Here is a 17,440-nt window from a genome sequence, read left to right on the forward strand (position 1 = left end):
CAATATTAGAACAAGGGGACTCAAATTAATTAGAGAAACGTTCGTAATACAAAGATTCGCAATTATAAATAGCGATAAAAATAATTTGATAAATAAAATGCTTCTTTTATTTTTCACGATCGTTTTAACGTAACTCGGTTGCAAGGAGAGCGGTAGGACAAAATAGATCCGTAGATCCTTGCGAGCAGAGAGCGCCCCGCACGTGTATAGGGGTACCGGAATGGCATATGTTTTTAAAGTGTGTGCCACACATTGTGTGGGTCATCCTTCTAGGCTCGTCACCCCCGTTGCCCCTCTACCACCGCTGGTCGCCGGTCCTCGATGACCTCCGGCCTGTCAGTCTGCACCGAGAAGCCGCTCAAGCACCATCAGCATCCGCGTCTCTCTCGCCGCGTTCTCCCGAGGAGAGAAAAAGAGTGTCGGAGAGGGACAAAGAAGGGTGACAGAGGGAAAGGACGGGAGTCTCTCGTATAGCTGTTCGAATACCAGAAGTACACGGGAACCCTTAAGAACGAGGAAGGCGAGGCGGGGGCAGCGGTGGACCTGATCTGTCCGCTGTCACAATGGCAAGGTGGTTGCTGATCATTTCGTTGGCCGGTCTTCTGGTCCACGAGGCGCGAAACGAGATCCTTACGCCGCCGTACTTTAATCTCGCCGAGGGTAAAGAAATCGTCGCGTCGGCCACGTGTGGCGTCGACACCCCCGGCCCGGAGCTCTACTGCAAGCTCGTAGGCGCGAACGCCGATCAGCACGAGGACATTAATCTGATACAGGGTCAGGTATGCCTATGTTCACACTACCGAATGGATCTATAGGACCCGTACAGTCAATGGATCAATGGATACAGCGAGTCGATAAATTATCACGCTCCTATTTCACTGAAATTATTAATTTAGTTCGTTTTTAGACTCGTCGATTGTCACGGTTGGGACCATTTCGCAACGATACGCGAAAGATAAAAATAATTTTTTATTTAGAAAGTAGTTTGCTCTTAATAATCAGCCGAAAAGTTCTCGTTTTTTTTTACCAAGTCATACGACTGTAGAATAGTTTCGATTATTTTGGAGTGATTCTTGGAATGCTTTAAAAAAAAAATACCGTTCGGAATATTGTCTGGAAACGACCCGCAAAGGTTCTGTGACTCAGTTTGCCGAGAAGCCGTTCTCACGTCAATGTGCAGGGGTAATTTTCTATGAAGAGGACTGCGATTATCCTCTCGGATTACAGGGATAATCTGCATCTAGACTTACGCGTAATACAAGAAACCCCAACCTTTGTCTGCCGATGATTAAACATCGACGGAACGAGGTTTATATAACTGTTCGAGTTTCGCTGACAGTATAATTCGTAACACATGGTTCGGCGTTGCTCGGCGATCACTATTCACGCGTCGATTAATGAAAGGCTTTCTTTCACGTATGACTTCATTCACGCTCGTCCGTATATAAACGATTAGCGCGATCTCCTCTTATCGCAGTTCCAAGAGCCAGATAGTAGTACGCGTATACCAACAATCATTAAAGCCACATTGGTGGGCAGTTCGCTGCAGAATAATTTGCATTCAAATATTCAGCTTTAGATTTATTCAGCGCGGATAATGATCTGTGTTCGACAGAGAATCGTGGAATTTATTCTCTGTTATTCCCGGGCGCATCTACAACGTCAGAAGTGAAAAGGAAGAAAGAGGAAGTAGTTGAGTAAGCGGTCGGTTGTGCCGAGATTGATAAACTCTTGGTCTCGAAAGAACAAATTCAGATAAAATTTCTTAGAACGAGACCGAACGTTCGACATTCGTTTCGAGATAAATATTAAATAATTGTTCGAACGGAAAAGAAAACCAAATAATGGGTTGTAAGATAGATCGGTGTTATCTGCACGTACCTCCCTTTGCTCGTTCACATACACATATATTGCTACCTTCGTTTAATCACTCATTATACATACGATTTCATTGCCACGGAATACAAGAAACTTTCTTTGCCATTTAACATCGGGTTCGTGTTTGTTGAAACGACAAACGTTTCTCGCGATGCACGCGATGGATTTGCTATTATTGGAAGATTCGTAACGTTACGGGGGCCTGGTCAATGGCCATTCGTACGGTATTATGTGTACGGTATCTGTGTGTAGGGTCGAAAGAAAATGCTGTGTACACTAGAAGTAAGAGGACCGATAAGCAGCGGCTGATAAAGGTGACCTCTCGATAACACTTGACCATCTCGTTTTTTTCAAATTCCGAACGGTCTAACTGACACGACTGTGTCCCATAAAGACTCCACGAAAGAAACCCTCGCATATTTTCGTAGAATTTTTCTAGATACTACTTGCATGGTCGAGATTATATAGATTAACTAGAATAGCTTCAATGCCCTCTATTTCAGACGCGTTGGTAAATTCTTTTAAAATGTATCTACTTCCGCTCTAAACTCTACTGGAGTTGTAATTCTCAATAAAAATGTGGCGTATAATACGCCGTTAATGCGTGTACACAGGTATGCGATTTCTGCGACTCGGAAAACCCGGAGAAAACGCATCCGCCGGAGTTTGCGGTCGACGGTATGGAAACCTGGTGGCAATCGCCTCCACTTTCCAGGGGTATGAAGTACAACGAGGTGAATCTGACGATCAACCTGGGACAAGTGAGTATATCGAGGAAATTGCGGATCTTCATGCAGATTCATATTTTTGTTAACAAAATTATTGAAATTGGAGCTTTGTAGAAGTCTCAACCCCTAGATATAATAATTCGTACCTTACTTTAAGTATTTCTTATATTCCTGCATATTAACTAAATTCTGTAGCTTTTTGAAAATTAAAATTTCCCATAAATGCGTAAACATCCGCAGTCTACCGATCACGATCCGATATTTCGCGCGCAACGATCGTTTGCTTCGTTTCGGCGGCTGACAAATTTTTAAGAAATTAGGCGCGCGAGGGCAAGGGCGGGGGTTGACGACAGCAGGAAACAATGAGCTTGTAGAATAAGTACTTTATCTGTAACAAATTGCTTTATCACGTGGTAGGCGTTTTCCTGCAACGCGGCGAAGAATTATCTTCCCATTGCTTCCGGAGAACAATAGAAAACACGGTTTTTAGGTAGCTGGGCATATGGTACGACGTTTAGATATTCTTTTTGTTAATACACCGATCCGGGAAGCGATACAAATATCGATAAACCGATATTTCCTTATCCTAATGTAATCTTTGATTTTACGACTCGAGAACAAAAAGTATTCTTATCGTTATTTCTTTATTTATTAAATTAGTTAATAAATAATAATAATAATAACGTTAAATTGATTCATTTTTGCACGTCGAACAGTCTGCTTCCTGACTGTTTTTTTGAACATTCATCGCGAAATATCTTGCGTATACTAGTGTCGTAATAGTTAAGAAGCTATAGGTGAGACGTTTTCGTTAGCAGTGACGGGGGTTATTGTATTTTCGCTAAACAGATTCCGAGAAGGACTCGTTTGCGCCGCGCTGGCGTACTCTTCCTCCTGCATTCCCGACCATGTGTGCCGGGAATGCAGGAGGAAGGCACGATCGTAATGTTTCCGAAAGTCCCGAACCCCACACATCTGTTTCTCAGCCCTCCGTTTTTGCCTCACTCTCTCGCGTGGTGTCTAAAAGTCTAGAAAACGTATCCCTCGTGTAGCAACTGTCGTTAAAAGATGATATAACACCGATATTTCTTATAATTTTCAAGCAATTCGATGCTCAAGTACTCACTCGACAACTCATGATACCAAGCTCTATCACTATCGTTAACAACTTCGAAATCGTCGAATATTTATCGAATACATAGTCTCGACAGGAATAGAATATAATAGAAATAAACAAAATAATCCAGTAAACTTTCCTGTAGGAATTCCACGTGGCGTACGTCTACGTGAAAATGGCAAACTCGCCGAGGCCAGGGCTTTGGATTCTCGAGAAATCGAAGGACTACGGGAAAACTTGGTCCCCTTGGCAATACTTCTCCGACACCGCGAACGATTGTCTGACTTACTTCGGCGTGGACAGCTACAAACCCATAACCAGGGACGACAGCGTGATCTGCACCACGGAGTATTCCCAAATCGTGCCGCTGGAAGGCGGCGAGATACCGATTTCGATTTTGAACAACCGTCCCTCCGCGAAGAACTACTTCAACTCGACTGCATTGCAAGAGTGGACCAGAGCGACGAACGTTCGTATCCGTTTCTTGAGGACGAAGAACCTGTTGGGGCACCTGATGTCGTTGATGACGGAGGATCCGACGGTGACCAGAAGGGTAAGCGCTTTAAATTCGATTTTACGAACGAACGAACAAATTCATTTGTTTTTATCGCGTTTCAGTACTTCTACTCGATCAAAGACATCAGCATCGGTGGTCGATGCATGTGCAACGGCCACGCGGACACCTGCGACGTGTTGGACCCCAAGTTACCCAAGAAGCTGTTCTGCAGATGCCAGCATAACACCTGTGGCCCTCAGTGCGCGACCTGTTGCAAAGGGTTCGAGCAAAAGAAATGGCGACAGTCCACGACAGCTAAGAAGTTCACGTGTGAACGTAAGAGGGACCATAGAAAGCTAACGAGTCCTTTATATCGTCGTTCTAATTTAGTCTACCAGCTCTCCCTACTTTTGATTAAAGCTTCGAATATTTATGATCAGCTTGCAACTGTTTCGGCCACGCGGACGAGTGCAAGTACGACCCGGAAATCGACGAGAACCACCTGTCTCTGGACATTCGCGGCAACTACGAGGGTGGCGGCGTGTGTCAGAACTGTCGCGATAACACCGAGGGGGTGAACTGCAATCGCTGCAAGTCACGATTCTACAGACCGCGGGACAAGCCTCTAAATGTGACCGACGTCTGCCAACGTAAGCGATCGCTCTATAAAATCGACGATTACTCTCTAGCTTTGAATTTAAACATCGATTAATCTTTGCTCGACAGCCTGCAATTGCGACATGTTTTACTCGACCGGAAACTGCGCGGACGCCACGGGCAAATGCGAGTGTCGCAAGGAGTACAGCCCTCCCGACTGCGACAGTTGCAACGATGGTTACTACGGCTATCCAAATTGCGTACCCTGCCAGTGTCTCCTCAAAGGAACGGACGGAGATTATTGCGAGGCGATAGACGGCTCCTGCCCTTGCAAGCCTAATTATGCCGGCCACTATTGCAATCTCTGCGCGGAAGGCTACTACAACTTCCCCGAATGTTTGCGTAAGCAACCACTTTCCTCAGCTGCTTCGCTTTAGATATGCAATTACTCCTACGAATCAAAACCATGTATGATTTCCAGCTTGCAGATGCAATCCTCAGGGTTCTTTCAACGATATCTGCGACGTGGTTTCCGGCAACTGTACGTGCAAGAACAATTACGGCGGCAGAACCTGCGACATTTGCGAGGACGGTTACTTCAACTATCCGATCTGCTCGTGTACGTATTTGAGAAGTCAACGCGTTTAACACGTTTTCTTAAATCGTTTACGAGACTGAAACTTTGATTTCAGGCAATTGTAAATTACAGAACTTAAAAGCAGTCGTAGCAATTACTTTCGTAACGTCATTAAAATTTCTTTTCTTTAACATTTCAACTTGATTCACTGTTAAAAGTTCTGTCACCCATATATGGGTGACACGACAGTCAAAGTGTTAATTGCGAATAACACTTTTGTGTAATAACGATTGTCTCCTCGTCAGATTGCAATTGCGATGCCCGCGGAACCGAGCCTGGGATTTGCGACAAATCAGGAGGAGCGTGTCTGTGCAAAGAGGGATACGGCGGCGCGAGATGCGATCAGTGCGTCAGCGGATATTACGGTTATCCGAATTGTCGACCGTGTAACTGCAGCACGGTGGGATCGTCCACAGTTAGCTGCGACGTCACAGGGAAATGCTCCTGCCTCACGAACTTCGCTGGAAAGACTTGCGATCAGTGCAGTCCTGGATATTACATGTATCCCGAATGCACTGGTAAATCCATCGAAAATAATTAACGAACAAGTACATTGAAAGATACGTTCAAACCGCTCGCGTTGGGATTTATCGTAGCTTGCAACTGCGACAGCCACGGCTCTATCGGCGCTTCCTGCGACGCGGAGGGTAAGTGTCAGTGTCGGGACAATTTCGACGGGGCCATGTGCAACCAGTGCAAGGAGGGCTTCTATAATTTCCCTACCTGCGAGGAATGCAACTGCGACCCAGCAGGCGTTCTCGAGACCTTCCAGGGATGTGGCTCTTTGCCAGCCGGGGAGCTTTGTCAATGCAAGGACCGCGTCGAAGGGAGGATATGCAATCAATGCAAGCCGCTCTATTGGAACTTGCAACCTTACAATTCCCAGGGCTGCGAAGGTGAGAGCTCGACGGAAACTACGAAATATTCGAAGGTATTCGGGCACTGTACGCGTACAGGTCGCTCCACTGTATTCTAATTTCTTTTTTTTAAGAATGTCACTGCAACATACCTGGCGTTATTGGAAATATCGGCGAGTGCGACACGAAGAACGGCCAATGTATCTGCAAACCCGGAGTAATGGGTAGAAGTTGCGACGAGTGCGTGGATGGAACTTACAGTCTTCAAGAGAGCAACTTCTTCGGCTGCACAGGTACTCTAAAAACTACCGATACATAATTACCGAGAATACTCATGTCTTGGGGGTGTTAGTCGAGTCTTACCGTTTTCCTTTGATCAGATTGTGCCTGCAACATCGGTGGATCCGTGAGTTCCGTCTGCGACAAACAGACGGGCCAGTGTCAGTGTCAACCACGTGTCACCGGTCTCACCTGCAAAGAACCCCTGAAGGCTCACTATTTCCCGACTCTTCATCAGTTCCAATACGAAGCGGAGGATGGCAGAACGCCAAGCAACAGCCCGGTTCGTTACGGTTTCACCGAGGAACACTTCCCGGGGTACAGTTGGAAGGGGTACGCGGTATTCTCCACCCTTCAAGACGAAATCATCCTGACCGTCTACATCCAGAAATCGTCGCTGTACCGAATGGTTCTGAGATACGTGAACCCGAACAACGAACCGATACTAGGCACCATCACGATCACTCCCGAAAACCCATCGGAGGTGGAACAGCAATTCAAAGTGAACTTTAAACCAACCGTTAAACCTTCGTTCGTGACGGTCGCTGGAGCACACGGTAATCATCCTTCGCCTATGGTGATGGATCCGGGCCGTTGGTCCTTCAGCATCACCACCAAAAAGAGCCTCTTTCTCGATTATTTCGTGCTATTACCATCAGAGTATTACGAGGCGTCCATTTTAACCCAAGACGTTAACATCCCTTGCGAGGTCGGTTACAAGGGACTTTGCCGTCACTACGGCTATCCGAATTTAATGAGGTTCGACTCCGTCCACGGGGCCGGCGGATTCCTGAACGAGAACAACGTCAGAATTCCTCTGACCGAATACTTCGTCGAGAGGGACATTCTCAAGGAGATCGGCAGAGACGAGGTTCCATTGATCAACGACAAACAGGAAGAGATACACTTTGACCTGAGAGTATCGAAACCGGGTCCACACGTGTTACTCGTCACGTATATCACGCCAAAGTACGAGAACGTCACGTCGACGCTCCTCATAGAGGCGAACACCGTTGGCAAAGGGAAAGCTATTCTGTACCCTTGCAAGTACACGAGCATCTGCAGGCAAGTCGTGACCGACACCTACGGCAGGATCGCTGCCATGAACTTTCCCTCGAATTACATCAGTTTGATTTTAACCGGGGAACCAGCTTCGAACGTTGCCATCGATTCCGTCGTGGCCATACCGTACTACCAATGGTCTCTGGACTACGTGAAGCCGAAATCGATTTGCGTTAAAAAGGATGGTACGTGTGTCAAGGGTCAATTCCCCGGAGCCGCGGACGCGAAGAAAATCGAGTTCGAGAGCATCAGCACGGTCCCGGAATCCGCGGACAAACCTCGCGGTATCTACGACAACGCTACCAAGCTGATCTACTTGGACGACAAGAACACGATGGTCGACGTTCACGCCAAAGTTTTCCAGCCCGGCGACTACACGTTCGTCGTGCAGTATTATCAGCCGGACTATCCGGAATACGAGCTCGACGTTCTGGTACAGAACGGGAAGTTCTACGAGGCGAAGATGGCCTTGCCCCATTGTCCCAGTAACAGCGGATGTCGTAGCGTCGTGAGGCAAGCAGACGGCAACATCAGGTTCCAGCTGATCGAGAACTTCATGATCACCTTCAAGGAGAGCGTTGGAAACGGGATCTGGCTCGATTACATCCTCGTGATCCCCAACGAGCAATACAACGAGAAGATCCTGAAAAAGATTCAGTTCGATCAGACCAAGGAGTTCATCAAGAAATGCGGGTACAATCATTTCCACATAAACATCACCGAGGAGGGATTCTGTCGCGACTCGATCTTCTCGTTGACGGCCAACTACAACAATCGCGCGTTGCCGTGTAACTGCGACATCGACGGCACGATAAGCTTCCAGTGCGAGAATTTCGGCGGACAGTGCCCGTGCAAGCCTAATATCATAGGAAGACGATGCGAGATATGCAAGACAGGATTCTACGGGTTCCCGAACTGCAAACCGTGCAATTGCCCGAGCACAGCTCTCTGCGAACCGGAGACCGGTGCTTGCATTTGCCCCTCGAGGGTCACCGGGGAACGGTGCAACCAGTGCGAGGTGGAAACGTACGGGTTCCATCCGATAATCGGCTGCGAGGAGTGCAACTGCTCGCCCCTCGGCGTGATCGACGGCAACATGCAGTGCGATCTCCAGGACGGTAGCTGCAAGTGCAAGGAGAACGTGGTCGGCAGACAGTGCGACAAATGTCAACCCGGTTACTCGCAGTTCCCGCATTGCGAGAAATGCGACTGCGACACCAGGGGCACGACCGTCGACATCTGCGACCAATACACCGCCGAGTGCTCGTGCAAGGAGAACGTGCAAGGATCCGCCTGCGACGTGTGCAAAGACGGCACGTTCAACATACAGGACAACAACGAGAACGGTTGCACCAAGTGTTTCTGTTTCGGGAAGACCACCAGATGCCTGTCCGCGTATCTGTACAGGGCTCAGGTGTCCGACATGATCGACTGGGGCCTCACCGTATCGAGGGAGAAGGGCCTGAACCTGACCTATTTATCGACGAGCCCGCAAACGATCAACGGGACGACCGTCGTGACCAGTCTCACCGGCAACGACACTTTGGGAGAGGTCGTTTACTTCTCCGCGCCGGAGACTTACTTGGGGCAGAAGCTAACATCCTACGGAGGGTATCTGAATTACACGGTTCATTACAGCACGGGGCCGTTCGGTAACGCGGTCAGCGCGGCAGATTTGATACTTCAGGGCGACGACACCACGCTGTTCTACTACGCCGACGAGCAACCACCGTCGTTCACGAATTTCCAGGCGTCCCTGGAGCTGGTCGAGACGAACTTCCTGACCCACAATCGACTCAGCGCCACCAGAGAACAACTCATGGTGGTGCTCGAGAACCTCCAAGGCATGCACATCCGAGCTACCTATTGGAATCCTAGCATCAGGGCCTCTTTGTCCTACGTGTTTCTGGACGTAACGACGGAGTTTTATTCGCCCCAATATAACGTTCTGGCGAGCAGCGTCGAGCAGTGCCAATGCCCGCCCAACTATCAAGGACTTTCCTGCGAGGAATGCGCGCCTGGATACTACAGGGTGCAATCCGGACCCTATGGAGGATGCGTTCGTTGCGAGTGCAACGAGCACGCCGACACTTGCGACGTTCAGACCGGGATATGCTTGGTAAATTATTAGGTCATCCCATAAGTAATGTCGTTTTTTGACGGTGACATTTATTTTCAATCATCGATATATTAACCATCAGTTTCGATGACCTTTTCCCATCTATATCCATCTATCCCGTCTATCTAGAAAGAAGTTTCTATATACACATCGCCGAGATACACTACTTATGAGATGACTTAATATATATATTTCTTACAGTTATTCTTAATTGTAACAAATCTTCTCGTCGTAGAATTGCAAGGACGGCACCACCGGGGACCATTGCGAGTTCTGCCAGAAGGGATACTACGGGAACGCGACCGGTGGAACACCAACTGACTGTCTGATCTGCGCTTGTCCCCTTCCCGTACCTTCGAACAACTTCGCGACCGGTTGCGAGGTGAACGAGGAAGGGAACAAGATCAGCTGCGATTGTCTTCCGGGTTATTACGGCGCCCGTTGCCAATTCTGCGCCTCCGGGCACTACGGGAACCCGGAGATCTACGAGGACTATTGCAAACCCTGCGAGTGTTCCGGGAACATCGACACGAATCAAGTGGGTTCCTGCGACTCCGTGACCGGGGAATGTTTGCATTGCTTGAACAACACGTACGGCGAGGCTTGCAACCTGTGCGCGCCCGGATTCTACGGCGACGCCATCCAGAAGAAGGATTGTCGGAACTGTATGTGCGAGGAATGCGGAATGGAGCACTGCGACAGCTTCTCCGGGAAGTGTTTCTGTCGCGAGAACGTGGTCGGGGACCGATGCGACAGTTGCGAGGTCGATCATTACGGCTACAACAGCTGCGACGGATGCAAAGCCTGTAGCTGCGATCTAGCTTCCGAGAGCAGTCAATGCGACGAGAACACCGGACAATGCAAGTGCAAGCCAGGGGTCACTGGACGCAGATGCGACCAGTGCATTCCAGGATATTGGAACTACGGGCCGGAAGGATGCACCTCGTGCGGATGCAACACCGGATACTCCGTCGGGGTGTCCTGCAACACCACCACCGGGCAGTGCACCTGCCTTCCGGGCGTTATCGGCGAGAAATGCGACCATTGTCCGTACAGACACGTCCTGATTCCGGGGCAGGGATGTTTCGCCTGCGACTCGTGCACCGGGGACTTGTTGGACGTCACCGATTACTTGTCGAACCAGTTGGACCCGGTGTTCAAAGAGTACAGCACAGTCGCGGAAAGTTACTTCACTACACAGAGACTCAAGTTCATCAACGACACGGCGAACGACCTAGATCCGAAGGTGAAGCTCCTCGATCCCAGCAGAGTGAACTTCTTGCCCCTCCAGCAAGAAGTGAAGCTGCTGGAGTCGGAGTTCTCGAACCAGAAACGCGAGATCGACTTCACCGCGGAGGACAGCGTCAAGTGGAAGCTCGCGTCCGAGAACACCCTGAAGGACATGAATTACTTGGAGTCGGACGTGATGAAGGAAATAGAGTTCGTAAAGACCACCGTCTCCGAAGTGGAGTCGTTGGCGCTGAACATCGAATTGGGCACGAGCGCCAAGGTGGACAGCGCGTTGAAAGAGGCCGAGGAGTTCCTGAGAAGGATCCAGGAAGTGTCGTTCGTAAATTTCCGCGATCGCGCGACGGACCAAGTCGACCAGGCCAATATCCTCGTGTCGAAGATGTTCGAGTACAATATGCCCGTCAGCGAGTTGTTCACCATAGCGAACGATCTGAGCAAGAAGATTAAACACGTGACCGGGAAGATGGACGACTTTCTGAACATCACTTGGAACGTTCAGGAACTGGCCAACATGGTCGACAAGCTGAACCAAGAGAATAGAATCGCGGCTGAGACCGGTAATTTCGACGTGGTGAAGAACGCAACCGCTGAGGCGAACGAGGACTTGATCGCTGGCAAGGAGCTCAACAGAAACGCCACCGAGTGTATAGAGATCGCGACACGCAATATGGAGATGCTGATTAGGGACGCGGCGGACGATTCTATGGAGACATTGAACACGACGATTCTGCGGAACGACAAACTGCTGATGGACCTGTTGGATCCGTCTCAGATGGCGCGCGAGAATGCAGAGTATCTCTACAACCGATCCTTGGACCTGGATAGTCTGTTGACCGACACGAGGAACACGGACGCTGTTAAAGCTGTTTCCGCGTATAGAAACATCTGGACGGCTATTGAGAATGCACGCGAAGCAGCTCTGGACGCCACGGATGCTGCCAATAATGCCACCAGTTTGTCAGACGGGATGGAGAAAAGGATGTGGGATTCGCGAAACGAGTCGCTGGATTTGTTGAGATCGGCCGAGGAGACCTTGAGGAAGACTGGACAACCGAAATATGACTTGGAGAACGCTCAAATGGACGCCACCTCAATTTTTTCTGAGAACAAGCGCAACAAAGAGCTCCTAGACAACATCGAGAAGGTTCTTACCGGCTTTCCGTCGCCCTCCTCGATGGTCGCTCAGGATGCCATGAACCTGGCCATTCAAGTCGAGCATAACATCAACGCGTCCATCAATAGCATGAACCGCGACGTTGGTAAGATACCAAAAGACCTCAAGAAGACCAAGCAACTCTCCAAGGATATCTCGGAATCGATACGCGACGTGTCTCAAGCGAAGAAACAGCTCGATATCATAGTCGACACGTATCTTCCGCAAATTACTAAACTGTTGGACGATTTGAGCGACAACCAAAAGGTGATCGACACGCGAGGAAAGAATCTGCAGGGCAAGATCAAAGCGTTGAAGAACAAGATCGCGAACGCTAGAGAATTGGCGGACCGCATTAAATTTGGTCTGACGTTCTACAGAAACACCACGCTCGAATTGAAAAATCCTGAAAGTCTACCTCTGCTGGCTACGTCCACCAAAGTCTCCCTTTACTTCAGAACGAACAACACCAATGGTTTCCTGTTGTATCTCGGCAACGAGGAGAACACGAAAGTGCCACGGTCAAAGACGCACGATTTCATGGCCCTTTTGATCGAGAGCGGGTATCCGGTATTGATCATGGACCTGGGATCCGGCCCAGAGAAAATCATCAACAACAAGTTCGTATCGGACAACGTCTGGCGGCAGATAATCGTCGACAGAACGGGTAAAAACGTGAAACTGATTGTCCGCGAGGACATCGGCGAGGGGAAACATCGATTATATGAAAAGGGACACGCGTTACCGGGCTCGTACTCGATATTCAACGTGGACCAAGAACACTCGAAGTTATTCGTCGGCGGTTATCCCTCGTCCTTCAACATGCAAAACGCGGTTACGGCATCCTCGTTCGAGGGCGAGATGGAGGAGCTCGTGATAGGCGAGATACCCGTATCATTCTGGAATTTTGTGGACGGAGAGAACAACCAGAAGGCCGCGATCGAGAGGGACAAATTGATCAACTTCCAACCGAGCACCGGGTACAGATTCGACAGACACGGATACGCGATCCTGAGCAAGAGGAACTTCCAGATATCGCCGGACAACAGAAAGTTCAGCATCAAACTGAATTTCAAAACGTTCGCGGAGAACGGGCTGATATATTTGATGGGAAAGGGTAAACAGTTCCTGTCCATGGAGATGAGAGCCGGTCATGTACTATACCAGTACGATCTTGGCGACGGAGAGACCAGTCTAAGATCGTTGAACAAATACAACGACGGAAACTGGCACAACCTGGAGGCTCTTAGATTCGAGAGAATGGGCGTTCTCAAGGTCGACGGTTTCGACATAATGAAGAACGAGGCGATAGGAAACAGCAAAACTTTGGTGTCCTCCGATCATATCTACTTTGGTGGCTATCCACCGAATGCCAAGCATCCTTACGATCCTGTGACCAACGAGGGTTTCGAGGGCTGCATCGACGAAGTGGTCATCTTAGAAACGGTGATCGACTTGACGCGCAACGTTCAAGCGTTCGGAGTTATTCCTGGCTGTCCAGCGAGGGTAATCATTTATTTATTCTGCAAAACATTTGAAATTTCTATGTTATTAATTCTTCCATACTTCAAACTTTTTATTGCTAATCGAATGCTTGTACCTTATTATCCAAATTATACCTGTCCCTAGTTCGCCAGTCTGGTGTCTTTCGAAGAGTACACGTCCGGTTACGTAAAATGGCCCAACATTTCTGTACCGGACACCCTACAAGTAAACCTCAAGTTCAAGACTCTGGCGAACGACGGTTTGATCTTCTACATAACCGATCAAAGTACAGGCGCGGTTAGCTTCCTGTCGCTGGTGGACGGTATTCTGGTCTTTAATAGCCAGGGCAAGGAATTGAGGACGAGTTTGTCGGGGATCAAGTTCAACGACAACGAGTGGCACGTGGTCACAGCCACCCACTCGTTGGACTCTTTGAAACTCGACATCGACGACACGAAGAACTACAACACCGACTTCGAACCGCCCCCGTTGCTCGTACCTTACGGCAGCATGTACATCGGTGGACTGCCAATTACCTTCGGTATTCCTCAAACCGGTTCAATGATTCCGTTTGTCGGTTGCATCGGGGATGCAACGCTCAACGGCGCCATTATTAATTTCGCGAACACGACCGAACGACCCAACGCTTTCTTAGGAAAGTGCAAAGGTGGCGATCCATCGTGTACGTAGACTTTATCGCATGAACAATACGTTAACGATTTTATTTTTTACTACAATTGTTCGTAACCGATATCCACGATATGTTTATTGTAGCTATACCGTCGATAACCGAACCGGAACCAGATGTGTTACCCCCTTTGTTGCCTACGGAAAGTCTAGACGATAATCTTGAAATATCTACACAGATCAGTAAGCACGATATTTATTGTTAACGATACACATATTATCAGCGGTATTTAGTCCAGCAATCTAATCTGTGATCTCGTCATCCGGTCTCGATAGATGTAGTCGACGTTGATTTGGAGAACGAAACAGACGAAGAGGAACCTAATCTAGAGGGACGTGGTCACTATCACGATGAACAAACTACAACCGCCGAACCCACAACCTTGACCCAAAGACCGACACCGATATACGTGGATCAATGCCGGTTGCCTTACTACCCAGCGGTTGATCCTGATTTGTACAATGCCTGGAGATTCGGTACGATTTACCAATGAAGCCGTAGATAGATATCTGGAGGTCCACGAACCTTCACATAGAAATTTTAAATATTTAAGAACGTTATTCTGACAAAAACTTTTTTGATCTACGAGCTCCATTAAACTGCCAAAGTGATCGTTAATGATACTTTCAGGCACTGCAAGAAATAGCAGGTTGGAGTACAGATCTCTGAACGGGAGATACAAGAACGACTACGATTTCCAAATTGACGTTAAAACCATGGCCGAAGAAGGAATTATATTTTTCACCTTGAATACTAACGATCAGAGTTTAATCGCCGTGTACGTCAGCAGTGGAAGGGTACATTGTCCATAATAAAATTTTTTATACTGTTACTCTACGTCCTAATTGTTTATACTGTTACTTTACGTCTCCTCTATTCTTTCTAGATTCATTACAAATTCGACTGTGGAAGCGGGCCCGCTTTGCTGATCAGCGAGAAAAAAATAAACGACAACCGATGGCACATAGTCATATTCAAGAGAAAAGGTAACATGGGCGAACTGATCGTCGACGAAGACCCACTGGTTACCGGATATTCCGAAGGCGACAGGACAACCATGAACGCGAGCCCGCCGTTCTATGTGGGAGGAGTGTTGAGAGACGTATCCGGCAAAGTGTATAACATGACTGTAAGGAGACCAAAGATTTATCATATAAAGGACGATGGTAGAAAGTGGTCAGACTCGTTAGTCTTAAGCGATAGTCTCGACCGCAACTTCTAATTTCTTACGACGAGCGTTTCACCGATTTTCAATCAAAAAACTAATTCTCATTTGATTCAGGGAACGGACCAAACATTCAACGGATGCCTAGGAAACTTTATGGTAAATGGTCAACCGGTCGGTGAACCGATAAACAATGTAGGCGTGATTCCATGTTCACAACGGGTCGAACCAGGATTATTCTTCTACCCGGGCAACGGTAGCAATTTGTTCAAAGCACGTACGTATTCTATACTATCGTATATTCCATTGGATGTTGAACATTAATACGAAGATTTCATCTACCGTACGATTTCAGTGGATAAATTCACGGTCGACAGAACGGTTGACATTCAAATGGATATTAAGCCACGTTCCACTTCCGGTCACTTGTTGTCTGTTCATGGAAGGCGAGATTACATAGTATTGGAAATGATTAACGGAACCGTGAAGTTTCTGGTGAAAACAGCAAAGGGTTCGATAGAGACTTCCTTCGAACCCACGAACCCAAGTTCCCTGTGCGATGGCAACTGGCACAATATTCGAGGTAATACAACTTGTCAAAAAAAACTATCTTTTGATACTAACAATGACTTTAAAAAATTTGTTTAAAGAAAGAGTAACGTATACCTTTTAATCTGTTTTGTACAGCTGTCAAGCAGAAGAATTCTGTAATCTTGTCGGTGGACCACAAAGCAGCCCCGCCAGGAATCGGTGGCAAAAATGTGGCCAGAGTTCAGTCGAAGCATCCTATCTTCATCGGTGGTCACCTGATGCTTGGAAAGAGGCTACGAGGAAGCACCTCGCAAGCACAATACGTTGGATGTATCACAAACATTCACATCAATATGATACCTATACGCCTGGATCCAGAACGTGCTTATGGGCAAGTTACTGTTGGCGTATGTCCGACGATATAAGTAATTCAAAGATCTATAACTTAAAAGTGCGCTTTAAAAAAAATTAACGTAGCATTGCAATTTTTTTTAGTAAATAAATTTTAAATCTTTTTAAATATTCGAATGATACGAACTAATTATTATACAACAGGGAAAAAATATTTTACGAGACTCGAAAGAATTACCAAATAAATTTTCAATTTATAAAGTTGAACGATTCCTATCAATTCTTTTTTTTATGTAAAAATGTATATTTTAGTATTTAAAGTGTTCGAAATAATAAAAAAACAAATTGGAATTGTCGGACATTGAATGCCGTATCTTAAAAAATTAAGATTTCAAGAAAATTGTCGAATGTTCCCAGTGTTTATGTAAAATTTCTTTGAAAACGCTACATAAAAATAAAATTCTGAAAGACTGAACGTCGTTACGCGTCTCCCATATTTTACGATGGAAGGCAGACTCGCCCATCTTTACTATATTCATCAACTATTATTTAAAGAAATAAACCGACTTAATTAATTCGCGTTAGATAAATTATCGGACTTTGAAAAGTACTTACACGATCTTCTCGTAGTAAAAATAGAAACATCTAGGGAAATTAATACAGAAGTTAATAAAGTAATATAATTAAGAATGCGATGCTTACAGAACCAACCTTTTTTTTTATACTATGAACTATATTTTAGGATAAGTAAAAAAAAAAAGTTATAGTCACGAGATATGTAAAACTTTGAGAACACGTTATAGTGTATCGAGGATGCAATACTTCATGTAATTTGTCACTTATTTTTATTGCATACTTCTTAGTAACACACCCATTATAGAGTTTGAAAATGATGTAGTATTACCATGTGCAAATAAAAAAAAAAAATCAAGTATGCATTAAATGACTTATAATACATAAAAATCAAATTTATTATAGTTATAACTATCAACCTGTATAAAAATTGCCTACAATTTTTTAGTATGCATAGCTTTTTCAATGCTTAA

General features: G+C 46.8%; 1 protein-coding gene across 1 annotated transcript; it reads left to right on the top strand.

Moving 5' to 3' along the window:
• Positions 1 to 215: 215 nt before the first annotated feature.
• On the top strand, positions 216 to 16,600 carry LOC122395123 (laminin subunit alpha). The gene is made up of 20 exons (XM_043392481.1): positions 216 to 779; positions 2,493 to 2,639; positions 3,869 to 4,276; positions 4,342 to 4,555; positions 4,660 to 4,869; positions 4,946 to 5,218; positions 5,298 to 5,435; positions 5,699 to 5,971; positions 6,050 to 6,349; positions 6,445 to 6,603; positions 6,691 to 9,770; positions 10,006 to 13,680; positions 13,804 to 14,341; positions 14,434 to 14,529; positions 14,623 to 14,823; positions 14,978 to 15,144; positions 15,234 to 15,476; positions 15,630 to 15,789; positions 15,868 to 16,095; positions 16,200 to 16,600. Exons 1-20 carry the CDS (start codon positions 564 to 566, stop codon positions 16,466 to 16,468), a joined length of 10,995 nt encoding a protein of 3,664 aa, XP_043248416.1. The 5' UTR covers positions 216 to 563; the 3' UTR covers positions 16,469 to 16,600.
• Positions 16,601 to 17,440: the final 840 nt, after the last annotated feature.

This window comes from Colletes gigas, unplaced genomic scaffold (genome assembly GCF_013123115.1).
Source record: "Colletes gigas isolate AHSC1104 unplaced genomic scaffold, ASM1312311v1 Colletes_gigas_Sc00005, whole genome shotgun sequence".
In the NCBI taxonomy this organism is placed as follows: domain Eukaryota; kingdom Metazoa; phylum Arthropoda; class Insecta; order Hymenoptera; family Colletidae; genus Colletes; species Colletes gigas.

Coding starts and splice junctions, on each gene's coding strand:
- LOC122395123 (XM_043392481.1), top strand. CDS start 564: ATGGCAAGGTGGTTGCTGATCATTTCGTTGGCCGGTCTTCTGGTCCAC. Junction 2,640..3,868: donor TGACGATCAACCTGGGACAA/GTGAGTATATCG, acceptor ACTTTCCTGTAG/GAATTCCACGTGGCGTACGT. Junction 4,277..4,341: donor ATCCGACGGTGACCAGAAGG/GTAAGCGCTTTA, acceptor ATCGCGTTTCAG/TACTTCTACTCGATCAAAGA.